At 39.9% G+C, this 23368-nt stretch overlaps 3 protein-coding genes across 7 annotated transcripts in view; 1 reads left to right on the top strand and 2 right to left on the bottom strand.

Moving 5' to 3' along the window:
• The window catches only part of shc3 (SHC (Src homology 2 domain containing) transforming protein 3), a 55552-nt gene extending 48910 nt beyond the window's left edge, over window positions 1-6642 (bottom strand). For all 3 annotated transcript variants that reach the window (XM_048165613.1, XM_048165611.1, XM_048165612.1), the window contains exon 1: window positions 6514-6642. The gene's annotated coding sequence lies outside the window, so the exon portion shown is untranslated. The remainder of the gene's footprint in view (window positions 1-6513) is intronic.
• Window positions 6643-6698: 56 nt separating this feature from the next.
• zgc:86839 (Cyclin-dependent kinases regulatory subunit 2-like) lies at window positions 6699-11116 on the top strand. Its single transcript, XM_048165615.1, has 3 exons — window positions 6699-6895; window positions 7182-7309; window positions 10365-11116. Exons 1-3 carry the CDS (start codon window positions 6837-6839, stop codon window positions 10406-10408), a joined length of 231 nt encoding a protein of 76 aa, XP_048021572.1. The 5' UTR covers window positions 6699-6836; the 3' UTR covers window positions 10409-11116.
• Window positions 11117-16620: 5504 nt separating this feature from the next.
• Window positions 16621-23368, bottom strand: part of sema4d (sema domain, immunoglobulin domain (Ig), transmembrane domain (TM) and short cytoplasmic domain, (semaphorin) 4D) — a 74548-nt gene continuing 67800 nt past the window's right edge. For 2 of the 3 annotated variants that reach the window (XM_048165707.1, XM_048165710.1), the window contains 3 exons: window positions 20535-20747; window positions 20356-20447; window positions 16621-17204 (listed from right to left, as the gene is read on the bottom strand). In XM_048165707.1, coding sequence (XP_048021664.1) covers window positions 17175-17204; window positions 20356-20447; window positions 20535-20747 — 335 coding nt within the window. In that variant the 3' untranslated portion in view covers window positions 16621-17174. The remainder of the gene's footprint in view (window positions 17205-20355; window positions 20448-20534; window positions 20748-23368) is intronic. The other variant, XM_048165711.1, reaches the window with a different exon arrangement.

Here is a 23368-nt window from a genome sequence, read left to right as displayed (position 1 = left end):
ATATCAGGTACATCACTCTTAAATGGCAGGTAACGCAGGCTAAATCAAGACCAATTTATGTCCAGTGTCTAATAGTGATACCTGTTTAACTAAATTGTACATTTAATACATTACATTTGTGATCCCTAAAATTTGTAATGTCTATAATGTGCATATGTAGAATAATGTAAATACAGAATAAAGAATATCTACAACATATATATTTACAGAGATTAAATTTCAGTGTAACACTGCACAGCATTCAGCAGAGTTAACGTTCCGAATGCAGTCCAGACACATGCGGAAAGTCCATACAGAGCGAGACGCTGCCTACATGAACCTTTACTGTAACCATAGTTTCAAAGACAGCATAGCAACAGGAATGAGGTGAGGGGGCCGGCCGTGATGATTGGCAGCTCACATCCGGCGGATGCCATTGGCTGCTGTGAGTGAGTGTTTTCCGGTGTAGCACTGCATATTCTAGTGTACATGCCACTACATGCGTTTTGCAGGAAGATGGAATTCAGGTGTTACTAGGATACCACTACATAAGATAAATATTTGTTTTTGTGCAAACAATCTATAATGCAAATACCCAAGTGTGAGTCACTATAACTGAATCATGAATGATACTGATTCATGTTTTTTGTGTTTTTTTAAATTCTGCTGCATTCAGGAGCGTGAAGATGACATACTCATCTTAAAAAGCTGCAGTGACTCAAATCTAGAGTTTCAACAGGCGGGCTCCGGAAATAAAAACTCCATTCATTTTCTCCCTAAGGAAATTGATAACTTTTAAACCTTTAAAGACAGACTTACTGTGAGATACGAGGTTGTTAATCAATGGTATTTGCTTCTGCTGAAGCCGTCAGCCTGCATTATTTCAGTTTATTTTTAGAAATAATTGTGTTTAACAGCAGAATCCCTGGTGAAAAACTACATTACCCATGATGCTGTACAGAAGACTCTACCAATCAAAGAATCGAAAATACATAGGCTATTTATTTTTGCAATAAACTTAAAAATATATTGTTTTTATATAATCTGCGTTTGTAAATGAGCAGTTTTATATTTAATATAATTGTTTTTAATTCGATTATGCTGTTTGCAATGCTATTTGCAATGCTTCATGGGATTGTAGATTAAAATCTTTTTGATGAAATCCGAGAGGTTTCTGTTCCTCCATAGAGATCCAACGCAACTACCACTGCAAGGTCCAGAAAGGTAGTAAAGACATCATTAAAGTACTTCATGTGACTCCAGTGTCTTAAACTCAATTTTATGAAGCGACGTGAGTGCTTTGTTTGCGCAAAAAAACAACAACATAATTTACCACTTTATTTACAAAATAATATTATCCAAAGCGTTCATGCAACAATGTCAGCTCTCACGTGAACATAACACGCGTGCATCGTGAAGCTCTCGTGAACACTCGTGCACGTGCGTTAAGTTGACGAGCAAGTCTGAACACAACATGCATGCGTCATGAAGCTCTCATGAACACTCGCGCATGTGCTTTGAGTTGATGTGCAAATCTGAACACAACACGTGTGCATCGTGAAGCTCTCGTTAACACTCGGTCATGTGCGTCGAGTTGACGTGCGAGTCTGAACACAACACACCTGCGTCGTGAAGCTCTCGTTAACACTCGCGCATGTGCGTTTAGTTGACGTGCGAGTCTGAACACAACACGTGCATCATGAAGCTCTCGTTAACACTCGGTCATGTGCGTCGAGTTGACGTGCGAGTCTGAACACAACACGCGTGCGTCGTGAAGCTCTCTTTAACACTCGGTCATGTACGTTGAGTTGAGGCTTGAGTCTGAACACAACACGTCTGTGTCATGAAGCTCTCGTTAACACTCGGTCATGTGCGTCGAGTTGACGAGAGAGTCTGAACACAACACGCCTGCGTCGTGAAGCTCTCGTTAACACGCGCGCATGTGCGTTTAGTTGACGCGCGAGTCTGAACACAACACGCCTGCGTCGTGAAGCTCTCGTTAACACTCGCGCATGTGCGTTTAGTTGACGCGCGAGTCTGAACACAACACACCTGCGTCATGAAGCTTTCGTTAACACTCGCGCATGTGCGTTTAGTTGACGTGCGAGTCTGAACACAACACGTGCTTCGTGAAGCTCTCGTTAACACACGGTCATGTGCGTCGAGTTGACGTGCGAGTCTGAACACAACACGCCTGCGTCGTGAAGCTCTCGTTAACACACGGTCATGTGCGTCGAGTTGACGTGCGAGTCTGAACACAACACGCCTGCGTCGTGAGGCTCTCGTAAACACTCGGTCATGTGCGTCGAGTTGACGCGCGAGTCTGAACACAACACGCCTGCGTCGTGAAGCTCTCGTTAACACTCGGTCATGTGCGTTAAGTTGACGAGCAAGTCTGCACTCAACACGCCTGCGTCGTGAAGCTCTCGTTAACACTCGGTCATGTGCGTCGAGTTGACGCGCGAGTCTGAACACAACGCGCCTGCGTCGTGAAGCTCTCGTTAACACTCGGTCATGTGCGTCGAGTTGACGCGCGAGTCTGAACACAACACGCCTGCGTCGTGAAGCTCTCGTTAACATTCGCGCATGTGCGTTTAGTTGACGTGCGAGTCTGAACACAACACGTGCATCGTGAAGCTCTCGTTAACACTCGGTCATGTGCGTCGAGTTAACGCTCGAGTCTGAACACAACACGCCTGCGTCGTGAAGCTCTCGTTAACAATCGGTCATGTGCATCGAGTTGACGCGCGAGTCTGAACACAACACGCCTGCGTCGTGAAGCTCTCGTTAACACTCGCGCATGTGCGTTTAGTTGACGTGCGAGTCTGAACACAACACGTGCATCGTGAAGCTCTCGTTAACACTCGGTCATGTGCGTCGAGTTGACGTGCGAGTCTGAACACAACACGCCTGCGTCGTGAAGCTCTCGTTAACACTCGGTCATGTGCGTCGAGTTGACGCACGAGTCTGAACACAACACGCCTGCGTCGTGAAGCTCTCGTTAACACTCAGTCATGTGCGTTAAGTTGACGAGCAAGTCTACACTCAACACGCCTGCGTCGTGAAGCTCTCGTTAACACTCGGTCATGTGCGTCGAGTTGACGCGCGAGTCTGAACACAACACGCCTGCGTCCTGAAGCTCTCGTTAACATTCGCGCATGTGCGTTTAGTTGACGTGCGAGTCTGAACACAACACGTGCATCGTGAAGCTCTCGTTAACACTCGGTCATGTGCGTCGAGTTGACGCGCGAGTCTGAACACAACACGTGCATCGTGAAGCTCTCGTTAACACTCGGTCATGTGCGTCGAGTTGACGCGCGAGTCTGAACACAACACGCGTGCGTCGTGAAGCTCTTGTTAACACTCGGTCATGTGCGTCGAGTTGACGTGCGAGTCTGAACACAACACGCGTGCGTCGTGAAGCTCTCGTTAACACTCGGTCATGTGCGTCGAGTTGACGTGCGAGTCTGAACACAACACGCCTGCGTCGTGAAGCTCTCGTTAACACTCGGTCATGTGCGTCGAGTTGACGTGCGAGTCTGAACACAACACGCGTGCGTCGTGAAGCTCTTGTTAACACTCGGTCATGTGCGTTAAGTTGACGAGCAAGTCTGCACTCAACACGCCTGCATTGTGAAGCTCTCGTTAACACTCGTTCATGTGCGTCAAGTTAACGCTCGAGTCTGAACACAACACGCCTGCGTCGTGAAGCTCTCGTTAACAATCGGTCATGTGCATCGAGTTGACGCGCGAGTCTGAACACAACACGCCTGCGTCGTGAAGCTCTCGTTAACACTTGCGCATGTGCGTTTAGTTGACGTGCGAGTCTGAACACAACACGTGCATCGTGAAGCTCTCGTTAACACTCGGTCATGTGCGTCGAGTTGACGCGCGAGTCTGAACACAACACGCCTGCGTCGTGAAGCTCTCGTTAACACTCGCGCATGTGCGTTTAGTTGACGTGCGAGTCTGAACACAACACGTGCATCGTGAAGCTCTCGTTAACACTCGGTCATGTGCGTCGAGTTGACGCGCGAGTCTGAACACAACACACCTGCGTTGTGAAGCTCTCGTTAACACTCGGTCATGTGCGTCGAGTTGACGTGCGAGTCTGAACACAACACGCGTGCGTCGTGAAGCTCTTGTTAACACTCGGTCATGTGCGTTAAGTTGACGAGCAAGTCTGCACTCAACACGCCTGCATTGTGAAGCTCTCGTTAACACTCGTTCATGTGCGTCAAGTTGACGCGCGAGTCTGAACACAACACGCCTGCGTCGTGAAGCTCTCGTTAACACTCGCGCATGTGCGTTTAGTTGACGTGCGAGTCTGAACACAACACGTGCATCGTGAAGCTCTCGTTAACACTCGGTCATGTGCGTCGAGTTGATGTGCGAGTCTGAACACAACACGCCTGCGTCGTGAAGCTCTCGTTAACACTCGGTCATGTGCGTCGAGTTGACGCGCGAGTCTGAACACAACACGCCTGCGTCGTGAAGCTCTCGTTAACACTCGGTCATTGTACGTCGAGTTGACGCGCGAGTCTGAACACAACACGCCTGCGTCGTGAAGCTCTCGTTAACACTCGCGCATGTGCGTTAAGTTGACGAGCAAGTCTGCACTCAACACGCCTGCATTGTGAAGCTCTCGTTAACACTCGTTCATGTGCGTCAAGTTAACGCTTGAGTCTGAACACAACACGCCTGCGTCGTGAAGCTCTCGTTAACACTCGGTCATGTGCGTCGAGTTGACGTGCGAGTCTGAACACAACACGCGTGCGTCGTGAAGCTCTTGTTAACACTCGGTCATGTGTGTTAAGTTGACGAGCAAGTCTGCACTCAACACGCCTGCATTGTGAAGCTCTCGTTAACACTCGTTCATGTGCGTCAAGTTAACGCTCGAGTCTGAACACAACACGCCTGCGTCGTGAAGCTCTCGTTAACAATCGGTCATGTGCATCGAGTTGACGCGCGAGTCTGAACACAACACGCCTGCGTCGTGAAGCTCTCGTTAACACTCGCGCATGTGCGTTGAGTTGACGCGCGAGTCAACTCACGCATCAACTCAACGCACATGACCGAGTGTTAACGAGAACTTCACGACGCACGCGTGTTGTGTTCAGACTCGCGTGTCAACTCGACGTACATGACTGAGTGTTCACGACGCACGCGTGTTGTGTTCAGACTCGCGTGTCAACTCGACGTACATGACCGAGTGTTAACGAGAGCTTCACGACGCAGGTGTGTTGTGTTCAGACTCACGCATCAACTCAATGCACATGACCGAGTGTTAACGAGAGCTTCACGACGCACGCGTGTTGTGTTCAGACTCGCGTGTCAACTCGACGTACATGACTGAGTGTTCACGACGCACGCGTGTTGTGTTCAGACTCGCGTGTCAACTCGACGTACATGACCGAGTGTTAACGAGAGCTTCACGACGCAGGTGTGTTGTGTTCAGACTCACGCATCAACTCAATGCACATGACCGAGTGTTAACGAGAGCTTCACGACGCACGCGTGTTGTGTTCAGACTCGCGTGTCAACTCGACGTACATGACCGAGTGTTAACGAGAGCTTCACGACACACGCGTGTTGTGTTCAGACTCGCGCATCAACTCAACGCACATGACCGAGTCAAGTTGACGCGCGAGGATGAACACAACACGCATGCGTCGTGAAGCTCTCAACACTCGGTCATGTGCGTTGAGTTGACGCGCAAGTATGAACACAACATGCATGCGTTGTGAAGCTCTCATGAACACTCGCGCATGTGCGTTGTGTTGATGCGTGAGTCTGAACACAACACGCATGCGTCGTGATGTCATTCCTACCTTTCTGGACCTTGAAAATGGTAGTTGCGTTGGATCTCTATGGAGGGACAGAAACCTCTCAAACTTCATCAAAAAGATATTAATTTGTGTTCCGAAGATGAATGAAGGTCTTACAGATGTGGAATGACATGAGGGTGAGTAATCAATGACAGAATTTTTATTTTTGGGTTAACTAACCCTTTAATATATATTTTTTTATCTTATGACTTATTTAAGCGGTGTATAATATGTAAAATTAGTAATTGCTGTACAAAAGTTTTAGTTGAATTATAAGGTGGTTAACTGTAGGAGAATGTCAAGACTACCTTTTAATTGCAAACTAGTGCCATCAAATGAAATCGATTAATCGCAATTAATCGCATCTAACAAAGGTTTGTAAATATATAACATGTGTACATATTTTTGTTTGTTTGTTTCTTAAACACACTCATTTGAGGCAGTTAGTAAATTATATTCTAAACACCTAAAAACATTTAATTCTTTTTTTTCCAAGTAAATGTCTTTGTTTGGTAAAATTAAGACGAAGAACTGAAAATGTTTACCGTAATAAAAGTGAAACGTTATGACGTAATAAACACTGTTTTCTTTCAGTAATAAAAATTTCACTAAACTTTTAACTAAGGTTTTAAGCTCTCAAACTCTGTAACCATCGAGCATGGATCAAAATAGCATGATAATGCAGTATTAACCCTACAAACTTTACCTTTGACGGGTTTCTGAGGGAAAAAAATGCAACGTTTTGGATTTTCTAATTATTTTTTGTACAAACTAGCGGCACACCACTCTCATCGCGGATCTGTTTCCAGGACAACGGCCCTTTCCTACGCCCCCGCCCTTCCGACGTGCACACGCTGACTAAAATCACATGACCTCTCTCAGCCAATCAGAATCGGCGGCTCCAGTTGAATTGCGGGTTCAAAACTCTATCGGTTAAATTTGTAAAGTTGCAAGAGTTTGAACGAATCCTTCTTTCACGGTTCAATAAACCCGAATATTGTCATAGCTGACTTCATTTAACACTCTAATATGGCTCATAAACAGATCTACTACTCGGATAAATACACAGATGATCACTATGAATACCGGTAAGGAGGTTTGAGCTGCTTCAAGGCCTCGTCGCGGCGTGTTTGTTTAAATGTCATTCATTTAATTTCACATCAGTGTTGAATTGAATCTTAATTGATTGCTTAATAAAGTTAGGTAATATAGTTGAGCGGCATGTTTTAATGTATTCACAAAGCTACGGATTTGATTGTCTCTCGTGTGCTTTTAGTCCAGTGACGTCATTCTCTACGCGTCGTGTTCATGTCAGTCTCAATATTTGTTATTTGAAAGTAATTGAATGTTGTTCATTGTCATTTGTGATGGCAGGCATGTCGTGTTACCGCGAGAACTGGCCAAACAAGTGCCCAAATCCCATCTGATGTCGGAGGATGAGTGGAGGAGGCTGGGCGTGCAGCAGTCGCTGGGATGGGTGCATTACATGATCCATGAACCAGGTCTGTATATACAAACACACACATTCAACATGACAAGATATGTGTTTGCTCTGAAGTCAGCTGATCTATGACCATGTGATCTGAAGATCCAGAAGATCCTGATATTCAGGATTTTTCTATATATAGTGGAATTCAATGGAGCCTAAACGGTGGAAGGTCAAAATTACAGTTTACAGCGATCCCAGACGAGAAATAAGGGTCGTATCTAGAGAAACCATTGCTCATTTTCTAAAAAAAATTAAAAATTTTATACGTTTTAACCGTAAATGCTCATCTTGAGCAAGCTCTCTTCTTTTTCTCTATTTGAATTCCAGCAGTGTAGACGCTGCTAAGTGTATTACTGCCCTCCACAGGTCAAAGTTTGAACTAATTGTTATATACTTGCACTAGCATATTGTATATGACAATTTAGTCTTATCTAGTGAAACGATCTCTCATTTTCCCCCAAAAAGTAAAAATTATATACTTTTTAACCACAAATGCTCGTCTTGCACTGCTCTGCGATGCGCCACGCATTACGTAATCACGTTGGTAAGGTCATGCGTGATGTTAGGGGTGTGCGATATCACGTTTTTTGATCATGGACGATTAAAATGTCTCCACGATCTGCTTATGTAGAAATATTGCAGTATCAGTTGCAGTTCTAGCACCTCCGTCTCAACATACTGTACAACGTGACGTACATTCACATCACATTACTTGTAATGCAGCGGTAGAGTAATATTAATGGGACACTTCAATTCACAAAAGTTCATTATTTGCATGTGCTTTAAAGCCTTGCCGGTTAAACATTTCATTTGCGTGCTGATGCGCTGGTCTAACATGGAGTTTTTCAGAACGTGTACACCCGAAGCGCACAGGCCCTAAAAGCCTTTCAAACAGCAATAACAAATTACTAAGTTATCTTTCGAAGCTGATTGCTCTAATACTGTCACAAAACATTTACATAAACACAGCTGGTTATGTCTAAAGTGAAAGTAAACGTTTGAGAGCGAATTGGATGTGTGGCTGTATATTAGAGATACGTGCAGGTCTTTAAAGTGACAGAACAGCCTATATTAACCATGCTGTCGCTTGTCCTTAAAGGGATAGTTCACCCAAAAATGAGAATTCTGTCATTATTTACTCACTGTAATGTTGTTTCAAACCAGTATTAATTTCTTTCTTGTGCAGAACAAAAAAAAATATTTTGGAAAATGTGGGTAACCAAACAGTTGCTGGTTCCTATTGACTTCCACAGTAGGAAAAACATATTCTAGTCACTGTGGACCAGGAACTGTGTGGTTACCCACATTCTTCAAAATAACTTTTTTCAACAGAAGAACGAAACTCATTAGGGTTTTAAACAACTTGAGAGAGTAAATTATGACAGATTTTTTTGGGTTAACTATCCCCAATAAAACAAAACACACAGAGAAAATCACCCACTGCTCTTGACTGAGAACTTTAATACATTAGCTCTATTAAAAGTGCAATATGTAATATTTTTGCAGTAAAATATCCAAAAACCACTAGGCCATATTTTGTTCACTTGAGTACTTACAATATCCCAAATGTTTCCAACTATTTGTAAATTGTGAGAAAATTGCAATTTTAACCAAGGCTCCAGGACGTGTTAGGAGTCGCCTGTCAACTGCATCATACCCGCGTTACCCTCGGTTTCCGGTTTTATTTTGTAGAAACCATGGAAACGCCAAAGACGCTTTAATATTTACATGTTTTAATAGACAAGGGAACAACTGTTTTGATATATTTATAGACAGAAAACGAATTATTGTTATATAGCTCAACATGTTTAGTCTTATTATTTAAATCTAATTTTCTTGATTTTTTTTTTTTTTTTTGCGAGTACCATGCTTTACCATGCCTCAGAGAAAAAGACTATTTTGTCAAGTAGCTAACATGGCATGATCAGATGCAGCTTTATTTTTAATAACAGTAATACAGAATTTTCTCCATCATATGTTTTAAAATTAATTGCATGCCATTTATCAACACAAGCCATCCAGCATTTAATATGATATTCTAAAATCGATCTATCTTACTGCAGTGTGTAACAGTGTCTCACAGCAGCCGCAGAGCGAACGCTCAGAGTAACGTTATAACATCATTTTCAATACACTCAAATGTATCTAATATGATAAACAGAGCTGTGTTACCTCATACTCATGACCGGAAAAGAGGAATCGGCGCCAGCGACTGTGTCATAATAAAAGTCCCGCTGCTCGTGAGGCGTGTGTTGATCAATCGCTCCAGCTCCTCGTTCAGCTCCACAACACTCACTCCTGCTCTGCTTCATACTACAGTAATGTTAATAATCTCAACCATGAACATGATTTCTTCCCGAGTCCAATCCCGATTGTTTGCACCGGCTGTGAGGTGGAGACCACATGTCCCAAGATTCCGCTCTCAAACTTGCCGTCATCATGCTACGCCTTTGTTTTGAATAGACTGCTAGCGGACAGAAATCTTACATATTGCACCTTTAAGAATCAATGTATAATTTATACAGTTAAGTCTAGTGTTTTATTTTTATATTCATTTAATTTTTTACTTGAATGCTGCTGTTAAAATACTGTAGCTGAAAAAAATAATGCACTGTTGATTTCATTTGTATAATGTGTAGTCTATCTTTTTCTTATCTTTTAATAACAAAGATAAAATGATAAAGATTATCTTTGCCACTTTGGCCTAAATGTCTGCCATTCTTTTTTTTTTTTTTTCATATTTTGTTATTTTGTAAGGCTTTGTTTTTAAAATAGGGAAATTAGTTTGGCTGTAATGCTCAGTCACTTGCCAACATGAAGAATCATGATAAAATCGTGATATATTTTTGCCATATCTTTCTAACGTGATTACGTCATGCGTGGCACATCGCAGAGCAGTGCAAGAGCATTTGTGGTTTACTATTAATAAGCTCTAATTAGTAATTTAAGCCAAAAATCGTTGTTATTAGTGAGAATTGGACCCTAATCTAAAGTTGTGACCTTTTGATCAAATAAATGAAAGATATAATAACCTTGCTTTTTGTATTTTTTTTTTTTTTTACCCCCAGAACCTCATATTCTGTTGTTTAGGAGACCTCTACCAAAACAATGACAGTGGCGTGTGTCGGCTGCTCTTCTGGAACATTCCTGTGGTTGAATGTGATATATTCAGTGAATACTGGAGAACTTCACCTCGTTTCTGGACTCCTATGACCATGATTTGTGCTTGGACGGAATCAAGAAATTATGGGAAATTTTCAGTGAAAATTCAAAGGGCTCTTAACTTAAAAAAACAAAAACAAACAAAAAGCATGTGACCCAAGTGCCTCTCTGGGTGAAGCCAAACCTTTGTGTGTTGAATAAAAGTCTGTGATGCAACATCAAGTGTTTAGAAAACTAAATCAGTGTTTTTATGGCTGAACTAAAGGACAATGCAAATTATTTTGGGGGGGGGGGGGGGGGGGGGGGGGGGATAAAAGAAGTACTGTATGCTTAAAAGGGAGATCATTTGTGTGTATCTAGGAAATGATGCATTGGCCAAGATTCTTAGTTTGCATTAATTCTTCAGGGAAGGCAAATGGTATACTGTAAAAACGCTTTGTGATGTTTAAATGGCGATACAAAACTTGAACTGTCTGTTTAAAAAGTAGTTATAGAGCCATGACAGCACTATCAGCAACTGCGCTTCTTGAAAACAGGGTTTATAGGGATACAAGAACAAGTTTTTACCTTTCATAACAACATTACTTTTCAAAAAGAATAGAATTATGACCTATTTTATTCTTGCTGCTCTTTATAATAAAATGAAAATGCCGCCTCATGCCTGTTTTCTGCGTAGTTCCTCTGTCAGCACAACTCAACTTCCAACACAAGATGGCGCCACATCGCAACTAGTGCTTTGGTTCGTTTTGAATAACATTCATTTGAAATAGCAGGCGTACTTAAATTGTTAGTTCACCCAAAAATGAAAATTCTGTTATTTACTTACCCTCAAGTTGTTCCAAACCTGTATTAATTTCTTTGTTCTGCTGAGCACAAAAGAAGATATTCTGAAGAATGTGGGAAACTGAACAGTTCTGGGGCACCATTGACTGTCATAGTATTTCTTTTCCTACTATGGAAGTCAATAGTGCCCCAAAGTGGCCTGGTTACAAACTTTCAGCAAAATATCTTCCTTTGTGCTCATAATAAGATGTATTTAACTGTAATCAATTTTAAGATGAAACATTCATGTTGTATTCCTCATTTGTTACTTTAAATAAGAATATAATACATGTAAATTAAAATACAAATGTGTTCCCATGTGTTGTTTATCGCCATGTTTTCAATTAGATTATGTGGTCAAAAAGCTCCACCTCACAGTTTCCCAGTCGAGTGATTTCCAAGCTAAACAAAAATATGTTCAATTGACATTTTAATCAGTTACCTTGTACGTTTTTCACACTTGACTTCGACGCGAAATCTCTTCAGACACTGCAACGGTCGTGATATGACGTCACGCTTCGAAGCGTCTTTTTTATAAACATGAATTCAACATATAACAAACAGTAATACACCTAAAATGTAAAAAAAAAAAAAATCCAATCTACTCGGCTTTACTGCAAAAATATAGTTTTTTTAATTCATCCAAGAGGTCACGCCGTGACTTGTATCTTCTACCAAAGACTATACAATAACACAAGACCTGTCACTCGTATTGTTTTGAATGGGAGAAAGTGTAACGCGCAATATGGCGGAATAAGTCCCGCCTTCTAAATAAGAGCCAATCGCCGACTGGTAAAGTCATCGCGTCACTTCAGCGGCCGTTAGAATCACCGGTTTCTATAGAAACAGTCAGACGCGAGCCTCCGAAGAGACGCGCATTTAGGTCTGCGCATGCGCATTAGCTTGATCCAGCCTGTTTTTTTTGTCATGATTCCAGCGTTTAGAAACTAAATTTATGAGCCGGTAGTTGTTAGATTTCATTGGTGATTTTAAATATGAAATTTAATCGTAAGGTTGGCAAACAGTTTTGGAGAATTTGATGTTTCCCCATTCAAAGAGATTGCATGATGCCCAGGATGCCCGAGAGGCGTTTCAAAGATGGTCGCCAAGTGAAATGACTTAAAGGGACTTTGCTTCTACTGTCACACGTTTTTACATGATGCGAATTCAATCGCCGATTGGTAAAGTCATCGCATCACTGCAGCGACCGTTAGAAGCTCCGGTTCCTATAGAAACAGTCAGACACGCGCCTCCGAAATGAGACACGAGACGTGCATTTAGCTTGATCCAGCCTGAAAAATACAGTTTTTTTGCCATGATTCAAGCGTTTAGAAACAAAATATATGAGACATTTGTTGTCAGATTTCATTGGTGATTTCAAATATGAAATTTAATCAAAAGCTTGGCAAACAGCTTTGGAGAATTTGATGTTTCCCCATTCAAAGAGATAAGAGCTGCACTTGAATGCCTGAGAGGAGTTTCAAAGATGGCCGCCGAGTGAAATGACTTGTCTTAAAGGGACTTTGATACTATTCATCCTAAATATAGGTGACATTAGTAATGTTCAATACTATTTAGGACAGATAGGGTGGATAATATGCACATTAGGATGCAGGGATGAACTTTGGAACGCGGCGTTTTTCGTTTCGTTTTTCGCATGAGCTTGCGTTTCCGGTCTGACACATTCGTTTGAGTGGAAGTCAATGGAATGAAAAGTGCAGTGTGAACGCCCCTTTAGGCCCATCCACCTTATTCCAATGCCCATGATGCTTTGGGTGTAACTTTATTATGGGTGTAACTTCTGTTTAGCTGTAAACAGTCAGTGAAAGACTCGCTCTATGAATGCAATAATGCATTAAAAAAAAATTGGGTACAATGAGATGCCATTATTCTACTCACCCTTCAACCAACAAACATTAAAAGGACATTTAAAAGTATATAAGCATCAACAAGACACTTTCAACAGGCCATGAAAAAGTGTGATTCTTTCCACAGCAATAACAGACGGGTTAAATATAATCATTGTTATCTGTGTTATGTAATAAAAAATATTCATGAACTTCAGCATTGAGTGATACTATTTCAAAGTGATTTCCATCATTTTTACAGATAATAAATTTTATTTACCTGTGAAAACAAACCTGGAAAGAGACATGATTCTTCGTGCATTCCAGTGAATTATTAATCGTAAATTATATTGGGAAAACAGACCACAAATGTTTAGTATATGTTGTCCTTTTTCATACTATTACAGCGGTATGCAAAGGGAAAAAAGGAAATAATCACGAGGATAGAAAGCAGCGACTGAAAAGAGCTCTTGCCATAGATATTCTTGTTATAACATGTTATGTTTAAATACGAAGCGTTATGTTATTCTCATGATGTCTGAAAATAAAACATGAAGGAAACATTAACAGCACATTCAGTCAAACTGACATATAAGCTTTATTTGTAGGGCAACCTTATGATTTGAAACGATTCATTTCAGCCTTTTTAAATGGAAGTTCCCAAACCGTAAGTGCAACCCATAATTCGAAATGCAGTAGGCTAGTCAGGAATAAGGTGGATATACGGTCATAATTTACACAGACTTTTTTTTTTTTTAAATCAGATTTCTATAGAGTACCTCAGGGATGACATGTTTTTGTAGGCAAAACCCGGAAGCGAGTTAGCATTTTAGGACTTCCGGTTCCATCGCCCCAAAGTCTATGGGTTTTTTGCTAAATTGCCTGAAATAAGGTCTGTGGTTAACAAAGCCTCTAAATATTTTCACGTTTTGATCTATGACATAAAACACACTAGTTATAACCCGCTTGTGATTTTTTAAACCTTTATTGTGTCTTAAAAACGGCGGTTGCTAACAAGTTGCTAAAAGGGACTAGGCTACTTGGCGGGGACTTTAGACGTCATCATGACAAACAGGACATTTGGACAGCATTTCTCATGAAAAAGTGGATAAGTATTCATACACAGTGCAGATCATAATCAGCGAGCATGTTTTTAAATAAAGTTTGAGGAAGCTTGGTGGTGGTGACTTTGATCCGCGACCATGGTGTGCTGTAGTCTGTTTATAACCTACTGTTAGCTTTATCTGACTACTTTATTTAGGCTTCAAAATGTATAAATGTTGTGTTAACTTGTAAAGATTATCTTGATAGACAAAATGTGTAACTGTCATAACCCTTTGTTAAACACAGAGCTTATTTTTTGTGATTTTCCAAAAGTCTATGGGAAAAATGCATAGGCTTTCGATTGAGAGAACCCGTGCGCCACTAACTTCCGGGTTGGCCTACAAAAACACGTCATCCCTGAGGTACTCATGGTGCGTTCAAGTCTTCCTGGGAAGTTCGTATGTACGAGGAGGGAAGTCGTGTGTACGACAGTAGGTGCGTTCAAGTCACTTTCGTCGGAGTAAGATGGCGGTGTGCCTTCTCTAAATTAATTACACAAAATAACACTTCTGCTTCTAGAAAATGTAGAGCAAAGAATGTGCATTAGTTGTATGTTGCTTTTTTATGTTTTTAATTAATTTATGAAGCCATTGTAAAATTTGATACATATTACATTTTTATATTGTGATGCTATCGTATTTTTGCTGGGAATCAGCTTACTTCGTTGTAAATAGAAAAGCCTGACAATGTCACTGCTAAATACCTGTAAGTATTGTGGTATTTCGCTATGTTTCTGACTGACACGCCCCCAACTCGTACAGATCGGAGCTTAAAGAAAATTACGAGCTTCCCACTGGTATTTACGACATTGTGGTGGCGTTCATGTCGGTTCTGCTCGTAAATACGATCTTTCCGACATGACTTGAACGCACCATCAATTACTGTCGTTTTTATAAAAGCACACTGTAGGCTACTGTGGCGACCAGGGCGGGCGAGAGCCGTGAGGGAACGGCGCGAGGCTGGTGGCGCGAGAGTTAACGAGCTACACCTGGGAGGCGCACCGGCCTTGAGTCTCTCACGGAGGAGCTCCGGGAGCATAAAAGGAGGAGCGACGACCGTGGAGGACGAGAGAGGACCAGGCTTGGACTTTATTTTACGTTTTATTATGTTTGTGTGGCCGGCAGACGTCCGCGAGGGTCTGCCGGCATTACTTTCGTTTTGTTCTTTGTTTATTTTGAATTAAAGTTACCTTGAATGTTCGCCGGTTCCCGCCTCCTTCTTCCCATATTTACGAACTGTGTTACAGCTACGTTTTATTATTGGCGACACGAGTCCTGTTTTGTTTCTCAAAACAGCTAATGCGGATATAAACGATTTGATTGAATGTTGCTGCTAAATATCTGGACTTTACCTGAAATATATTTAAGATGAAAATCAGACTGCAACAGCTGTCAAAATGACAAAAGCCACTAGTTTTGCACTGTAAACAGGCCTGTTCATTGGGTGGAGCGATAATAATAAATATTCCCAAAACTGTGGAGCATGACGACTCGACTTACAAATGCTTGTCTGCGTTTTATCAAAGTGAGCTTTAATGAAATACACATGGCGTTACATTCACTCACTTGTGGCTGGATCTCTCTCATTTCCTGTTTGTGAACCGCATCCTGTATGTGGCAAAAGATGCTCCTGATGAATATAGGAGGGGGTGAAAGTCTGAAAACCACAATATTAAACCACAAACGGTTTCATATGCTCACATCGGAAAATAACTCTCCTAAAATGATTGCATTTAAGAATCTTGTAGAATTTAAAGAATTTATGAAGTAATTCAATGTTTGACAACTGCAGCAAGATACTGTTTAGCATGTTGCATGCAGCGGCCAAAAGTGATGTCCGGCCTATAACCATTTATAAAAATATTATATATATATATATATATATATATATATATATATATATATATATATATATATAATTATATAAAATATTAATTTATATATTAAAAAATCGTTTCACCTCTTTCACAAGATGTAATATAAGTCTCTGGTGTCCCCAGAATGTGTCTGTGAAGTTTCAGTTCAAAATCCCCCACAGATCATTTATTATAGCTTGTCAAATTTGCCCCAATTTGGGTGTGAGCAAAAACACACCGTTTTTGTGTGTGTCCCTTTAAATGCAAATGAGCTGCTGCTCCCCGCCCCCCTTCCCAGAAGAGGGTGGAGCTTTAACAGCTCGCGTTTCGGTTGCTCAACAACAACAAAGCTGGAGAATCTCACACAGACAAAATGACGAAAGTGTTCATCCTTACATTGTTCAAACCGGAGTCGACACTGATGGAGAGACCTTTGGGTAAGGATAAATGATGAGGGCAGGATTGACCTTGATAAAAACTACAGCTCAAAATGCTCCAGATACATTCAAAAACATAGTTAAAGTCTCTGACAAATATTAGAAATATGATTTATTGTGGTTACAACCTCTAATGCGGAGGACAAAATATATTCTATACAGTCAAAATATATCTGTTTAGATAAACACACTGGATTATTTCAATAACACAACAGGAGGTTCAGGAATTTAACAGACTGTTATAAACACAAACATTGCTTTCACTAACACGAGCCGTTGTCATTTGCTCTCGAGGATGGAAGGGCTACAAATAGAAGTGTGCAAACGGTCATAGAAAGCAGTTGTCATCAGCCTCAGAGGCCCGTCTCACTGTCTGCAGCTGTCTCACTGCGCACGTCCTCGACAACTGTCTTAAACGGCCTGGAATCCCGGACATTCGCCGATGGGATTTCTGATCCACGGAGCAGGAACACGGAGCCGCTGTGAGTGTGTGTTTGCATCATGGGCCTGAAGCACCACACACCAGCAGTGTGATGTGAGAGTGTGTGTGTGTGTGTGTGTGTGTGTGTGTGTGTGTGTGTAAGTGCTCTCGTCCAAGCGTCCGTCCCTGGAGTCAGAAAATGATGCCATGATGAGCGATAATGACCCGGTTCAGAGAACACCCTGTCCATCACAGCTCTCCTACAGGACAACAAGAATAACAGTGATAAACAACAAATACACAACCATCATCATCGTCATCATCATTATCATCATCATCACCAACATATGCTGATGCTGAGACCTTCATCCAAATCTCTCTCTCTCTCTCTCTCTCTCTCTCTCTCTATATATATATATATATATATATATATATATAACTAGATAAAAAAAAGTTAGTTGAGACAAACTTTAAAGTCTAGCTTGAAAGTTTGAATAAGTTTTAAAATTTTGGAAGTTTAAGGTAGTTTTAAAGTTCAAAGTTAAAAGCCTATCAGGAAATAGATGGATAGATAAGTCAAGTCAAGTCACCTTTATTTATATAGCACTTTTTACAATGCAGATTGTGTCAAAGCAGCTTTACATTGATAACTGGTATATAATTTTAGCTGCACAGCAGCTCTTAAAGAATAGTGTCAATGCAGGCATATCAAAGCACTGTTGAATATCAAATGTCAAGTCAAATGTCAAGTGTCCCCAACTAAGCAAGCCAAAGGCGACAGCAGCAAGGAACCCAAACTCCAGCAGGTGACATCAGGTGGAAAACAAGTGGCAAATAGGTGTTAAAATGGAGGAAAAAAACCTTGGGAGAAACCAGGCTTAGTCGGGGGGGCAGTTTTCCTCTGGCGAACAGTGCTTTGTTACGATTCAGGTTGCTGTCATAAGTCTGATAGGAAAGCAACAATCAAAGTATTTATTTCAGTTCCATCCAGTTGAGGATCGTATTCATCACGCCGATATGGACAGTTTGTTGAGTTGATAACATGACTTAATGTGTTGCTAAAACATGATTAGCATGCTGTTAGCATTTGTATCATCTTGTTAGCATGATTTAACACATTGCTAGCATGTTGCTAAAAATATTTACATTGCTATCATGTTGTTAACATGATAAGCATGTTACTAGCATGATTTAACCTGTAGCATGATAACTAGCATGATTTATATATAATATTACTATAAATATATATTATTATTATAAGCACATTGATAACATGAATTAACACATTGTTAACATGTTATGAGCATGTTATCAGCAAATTTTTAACAGGATTATCATGTTGTTAACATGATTAGCATGTTGCTTCCGTGATTTAACATTTCACTAACATGTTGCTAACATGATTTAGCAATTTGCTAGCAGTTTTTGCTAACATGATTAACACATTGCTAATATGATTACCATGTTGTTAAAATGATTAGCACATTGCTAGCATGATTTTGAATGTTACTAGCATGAATTAGCACATTGATAGCTTGATTTATCACATTGATAACATGTTGTTAACAATTTCATGTTGTTAGCATTTTTGTTTGTTAACATCATTTAACATTTTGCTAGCATGATTTAACATGTTGTTAGCATTATTTAACATGTTGTTAACATGATTAACACATTGATAGCTTGATTTATCACATTGATAACGTTGTTAACAATTTCATGTTGCTAGCATGTTTGTTAACATGATTAGTATTTTGTTAACATGATTTAGCATATAGCTAACATGTTGCTAACATAATTAGCACATTGATAGCTTTATTTATCACATTGATAACATTGTTAACATAATTTCATGCTGCTAGCATGTTTGTTAACGTGATTAGCATGTTGCTAGCTTAACATTTGCTAACATGATTGTGGCGAGGGGGGCGTGGTTCAGCGAGGTCTGCAACCGGAGAGAATAGCGGGAGACGCGTGGTAAGTGAGTGGGTTGAATACAAATCACGAACACCTGTTTCTCATTCCAGTGATTGGCGCGGAGACGGGATAAAACGCCGTGAGAAGCAGGAGTGTGTGAGAGAGAGGGGAACTGTTGACTGAGTCGAGTCGAGGTTCGTGATGTGAAGCCCTTGTGGATGGTGTAAACCAAACTTGGAGTGAAGCCCTTGTGGATAACGTATGCCGAACCTGGAGTGAAGCCCTTTGTGGATTGTTTATTTTCGTTGTTGTGCGTTGCACAGACTTTCTGTTGAACCGTTTCTATATTCAATAAAGACTCAGTCAGCAGTTGTTCGCCGTCCCTGACCTCTTCCTTCCCTCACTACGAACTTAAGTCCACTACAATGATTAACACATTGCTATCATGATTTAACATTTTGCTTGCATGACTTAGCACATTGATAGCTTGATTTATCACATTGATAACATGTTGTTAACAATTTCATGCTTGCTAGCATGTTTGTTAACATGATTAGCTTGTTGTTAACATGATTTAACATATTTCTAACACGATGCTAACGTGATTAGGACGTTGATAGTTTGATTTATCATGTTGATAACATGTTAACATAATTTCATGTTGCTAGCATTTTTGCTAACATGATTAGCATGATTTTACGTGTTGTTAACACGATTAGCACATTGATAACTTGATTTATCACATTGATAACATGTTGTTAACAATTTTCATGTTGTTAGCATGTTTGTTAACATGCTTAGCATGTTGTTAACACGTTGCTAACATGATTAGCACATTGATAGCTTGATTTATCACACTGATAAGTTGTGTACATAATTTCATGTTGCTAGCATGTTTGCTAAGATGATTAGCATGATTTAACATGTTGATAACATGGTTAACACATTGCTAGCATTTTGCTAGTATGATTTTGCACATTGCTAGCAAATTTCCTACATCTAACTGACCTTCAGTACCAGCCCTAAACCTGATGAGGCAGCAATTCTAAATGTGGAAAAGCATTATAAATAAATAATGCATATATTTTTGGTTCAGCTTTGTAAATACTGGATGAAGGCACTTCCACCTTCCTGCTCAGTGACGGTTTGATTTCAAACGCGCTTGAAATCAAACACTAACAGTTAAAAGTTTGGGATTGGTAAGATTTTGGAATGTTTTTGAAGTCTCTTCTGCTCACCAAGACTGATCAAAACTACAGTAAAACCAGTAATATTGTAAAAAATATTTTAACAGTTTTAACTGTCTTCTATGTGAATACACAGTAAAATGTGACCAGAGCTGAATTTTCAGCATCTTCAGTGTCACATGATCCTTCATAAATGTGAACAAATTACACCTTTCATACCTGATAATTCCCATCTTTTCATTTCTTTCAGGAAATGTGCTCTAAAATCAAACACTGAACATCAAAAACGTTGTGATTTTTCACTCACCCACGCTTTCTTCCACTCCTGCAGGAGTGTGTTGTGTTCAGACAGAGCGTTTCTCCACTGATCCACATCTGTGTGAGGAACACCGGCCTCATCTGAGAGGAAACATGTGATACTTCATGTTACGGCCTTTCATACGTCACATTAGATGACCACCCACACTTTAAAGTTAGCAGCTTTACCTCTGCTGTTGAGCCGAAGGTCGACTTTTGAAGCATCATTTCCTGTTTCAGACACTGCTGTACACTCATACTGGACATCCTCATTCAAAGCTTCCTCCTTCAGCCAGCTGCTCACCAGCACAGCATCATGGGAAAGGACGTGTCTGTATTCAGTGACGGGAGTCTCGAGTCTCTGCCCATTTATGTGCCACTCAACACTTACATCTCTAGGACCTGAAGGAAAACTGCACTTACATATGGACCCTACATGAAATTTAGAGCTCCAATGCAAACACACACACGTGATTTTCATCAAGTCACACCCGGCAGTATCATGCTGTTTGTGCAGCACTGGATTATGACACACTCTCAAACTACATGCACAACCAACTGTACATTCAAATCAACACATGTATTTGCTTTGGTTTTTTTAATGCATTCAGGTAATGAATAAATAATGGCATAGTCCTGGCATGAAACTCTAGATGGCGCTGGCTGATAGGTCAAACTCATTTGGTATACCGGAAGTGTTTGCTGTCAGCAGTCTGCAGAGCGCTTTCAGAAACCCTCCACCTTCCCCAGCTCCACCTGTCTAGATCTGCTATGGGGTTAATTCCTGTATGTTACATGTGCAGCAGCAGCAGCATGTCTTACATGATCACAGCAGTGTCTGTAAATGTATTGGCAGTAGCAAGTCTTGGTACTTGCTCTGCAGCAGCATAGCAGATCTATTCCATCAAGAACAAATACATTAGCACTGTCATATCCATTACCATGGCAATCTCTATTATCATATCAATCTCCCAAGAGTTGTGATGACAGAAAAGTTTTAAATGAGTGTTTCCAGGTTCAGTACAAGAAATGACCACAGGACATTTATATGGAAGCTTGTTTCTGCCACAAGATAAAAATTAAAAAAAAAAGGAAAAAAGGGTATTGCAACTTTTTATCTTAAAAATTAGATTTAGATCAAGAATTGTGAGTTTTTATCTCACAATTGTGAGAAAAAAAAAAATCAGAATTGCGAGATATAAACTCAGAATTGCGAGAAAATTGTTTGAATTGTGAGTTATAAACTTGGAATTTCAGAATTTTTAAAGTCAGAATTTTAAGATATATATAATTTTCAAGATATAAACTTGGAATTGTGAGTTATAAACTCAGAATTTCGAGAAATAAAGTCAGAATTGCGAGATATAAACTCAGAATTACAAGAAAATAGTTTGAATTGCGCGTTATAAACTTGGAATTTCAAGAAATAAAGTCAGAATTTTAAGATATAAACTTGTAATTGTGAGAAATAAAGACAGAATTGTGAGATATAAACTTGGACTTGCTAGAAAAATGTCTAAATTGTGAGTTATAAACTCAGAATTTTGAGAAATAAAGTCAGAATTGAAAGATATAAACTTGGAATTGCAAGAAAATTGTTTGAATTGCGTGTTATAAACTTGGAATTTCGAGAAATAAAGTCAGAATTTTAGGATACCTGTATGAACTCGGAATTTTGAGAAAAAGTCAGAATTGCGAGTTATAAACTCGGAATTGTGATGAAATAGTTTGAATTGCGCGTTATAATCTCGGAATTGAGAGAAATAAAGTCAGAATTGTGACATATAAACTTGGAATTGCTAGAAAAATTTCTAAATTGTGAGTTATAAACTCAGAATTTCGAGAGATAAAGTCAGAATTGAAAGATATAAACTTATAATTGCAAGAAAATTGTTTGAATTGTGTGTTATAAACTCAGAATTTCGAGAAATTAAGTCAGAATTGCAAGACAAACTCAGAATTGTGAGAAATAAAGTCAGAATTGCGAGTTATAAACTCGGAATTGTGATGAAATAGTTTGAATTGCACGTTATAATCTCGGAATTGTGACAGAATTGAGATAAAAAGTCGCAATTACCTTTTTCTTTTTTATTCTGTGGCAGAAACAAATTTCCTTCAATTCTGTCTCAATTTTTCTCAAAAACATTTCACTGGTACAGGATAAAATCACAGACACATACAGTACGTGTCGACACACAATCACTTTTCTGTGCAAAATTATGTACAATATTTGAACTTGTGACCTGGTAACTTTCACAGTAAACATAGGGATAAAAAAAGTGAAAATAAAAAAGATAAAAAGTGAAGATAAAAAAATAACTTTAAGTTATAAGTTTCACCTTATAAGACGATTTAGATATTCTTTAGCTCAAATACATTTATGCATATGTCAGAAGCTTTTATCCAGTGACTAACACTGCATTCAAGATATTCATTCATATCAGATCATGATCTGGGAATCAAACCCATGACCCTGGCATTAATAGTGTCACTGCTCTACTTACGGCTTGAGCTATAAATACACAATTGTGTGTTATGAACAATAATATAAAGTGCTTTAACAAAAACATGAGCTTCACAGTTTAATCTTGCCCAGCAGATTACTACACTACTGCAAACATTTAATCTGCTAACTGCCGTCAATCAAGTTGAACTTGTACTGAGCAGGTGACGTTCTTTAAACGTGAATGTTGTCACGTGTGTCACACTCATTTAATGCCACTGTATGAAACGACTGATTCACTGCCCTCTCTTCATAATGCACTAGATCTCAATGTTAAAATGATAGCGATGTTGTTTCAAAGATGTTAAACATGAATTATCCATCAGTACTGTTGAGAAGTTTGGGCTCAGTAAAGAAATGAATGCTTTTATTCAGAAAGATCAAAAGTGACAGTAAAGATGACAAAATATGACAAGATTTCTATTGCAAATAAATGCTGTTCTTTTGAACACTCTATTCATCAAAGAACCCTGAAATAAAAAGTATCACGCTTTCCAGCACAACTGTTTTCAACACTGAT

The sequence above is a fragment of the Megalobrama amblycephala genome, linkage group LG18, assembly GCF_018812025.1.
Source record: "Megalobrama amblycephala isolate DHTTF-2021 linkage group LG18, ASM1881202v1, whole genome shotgun sequence".
In the NCBI taxonomy this organism is placed as follows: Eukaryota; Metazoa; Chordata; class Actinopteri; order Cypriniformes; family Xenocyprididae; genus Megalobrama; species Megalobrama amblycephala.
The sequence above is the reverse complement of the archived record's forward strand: the minus strand, read 5'-3'. Positions and strand labels throughout refer to the sequence as shown.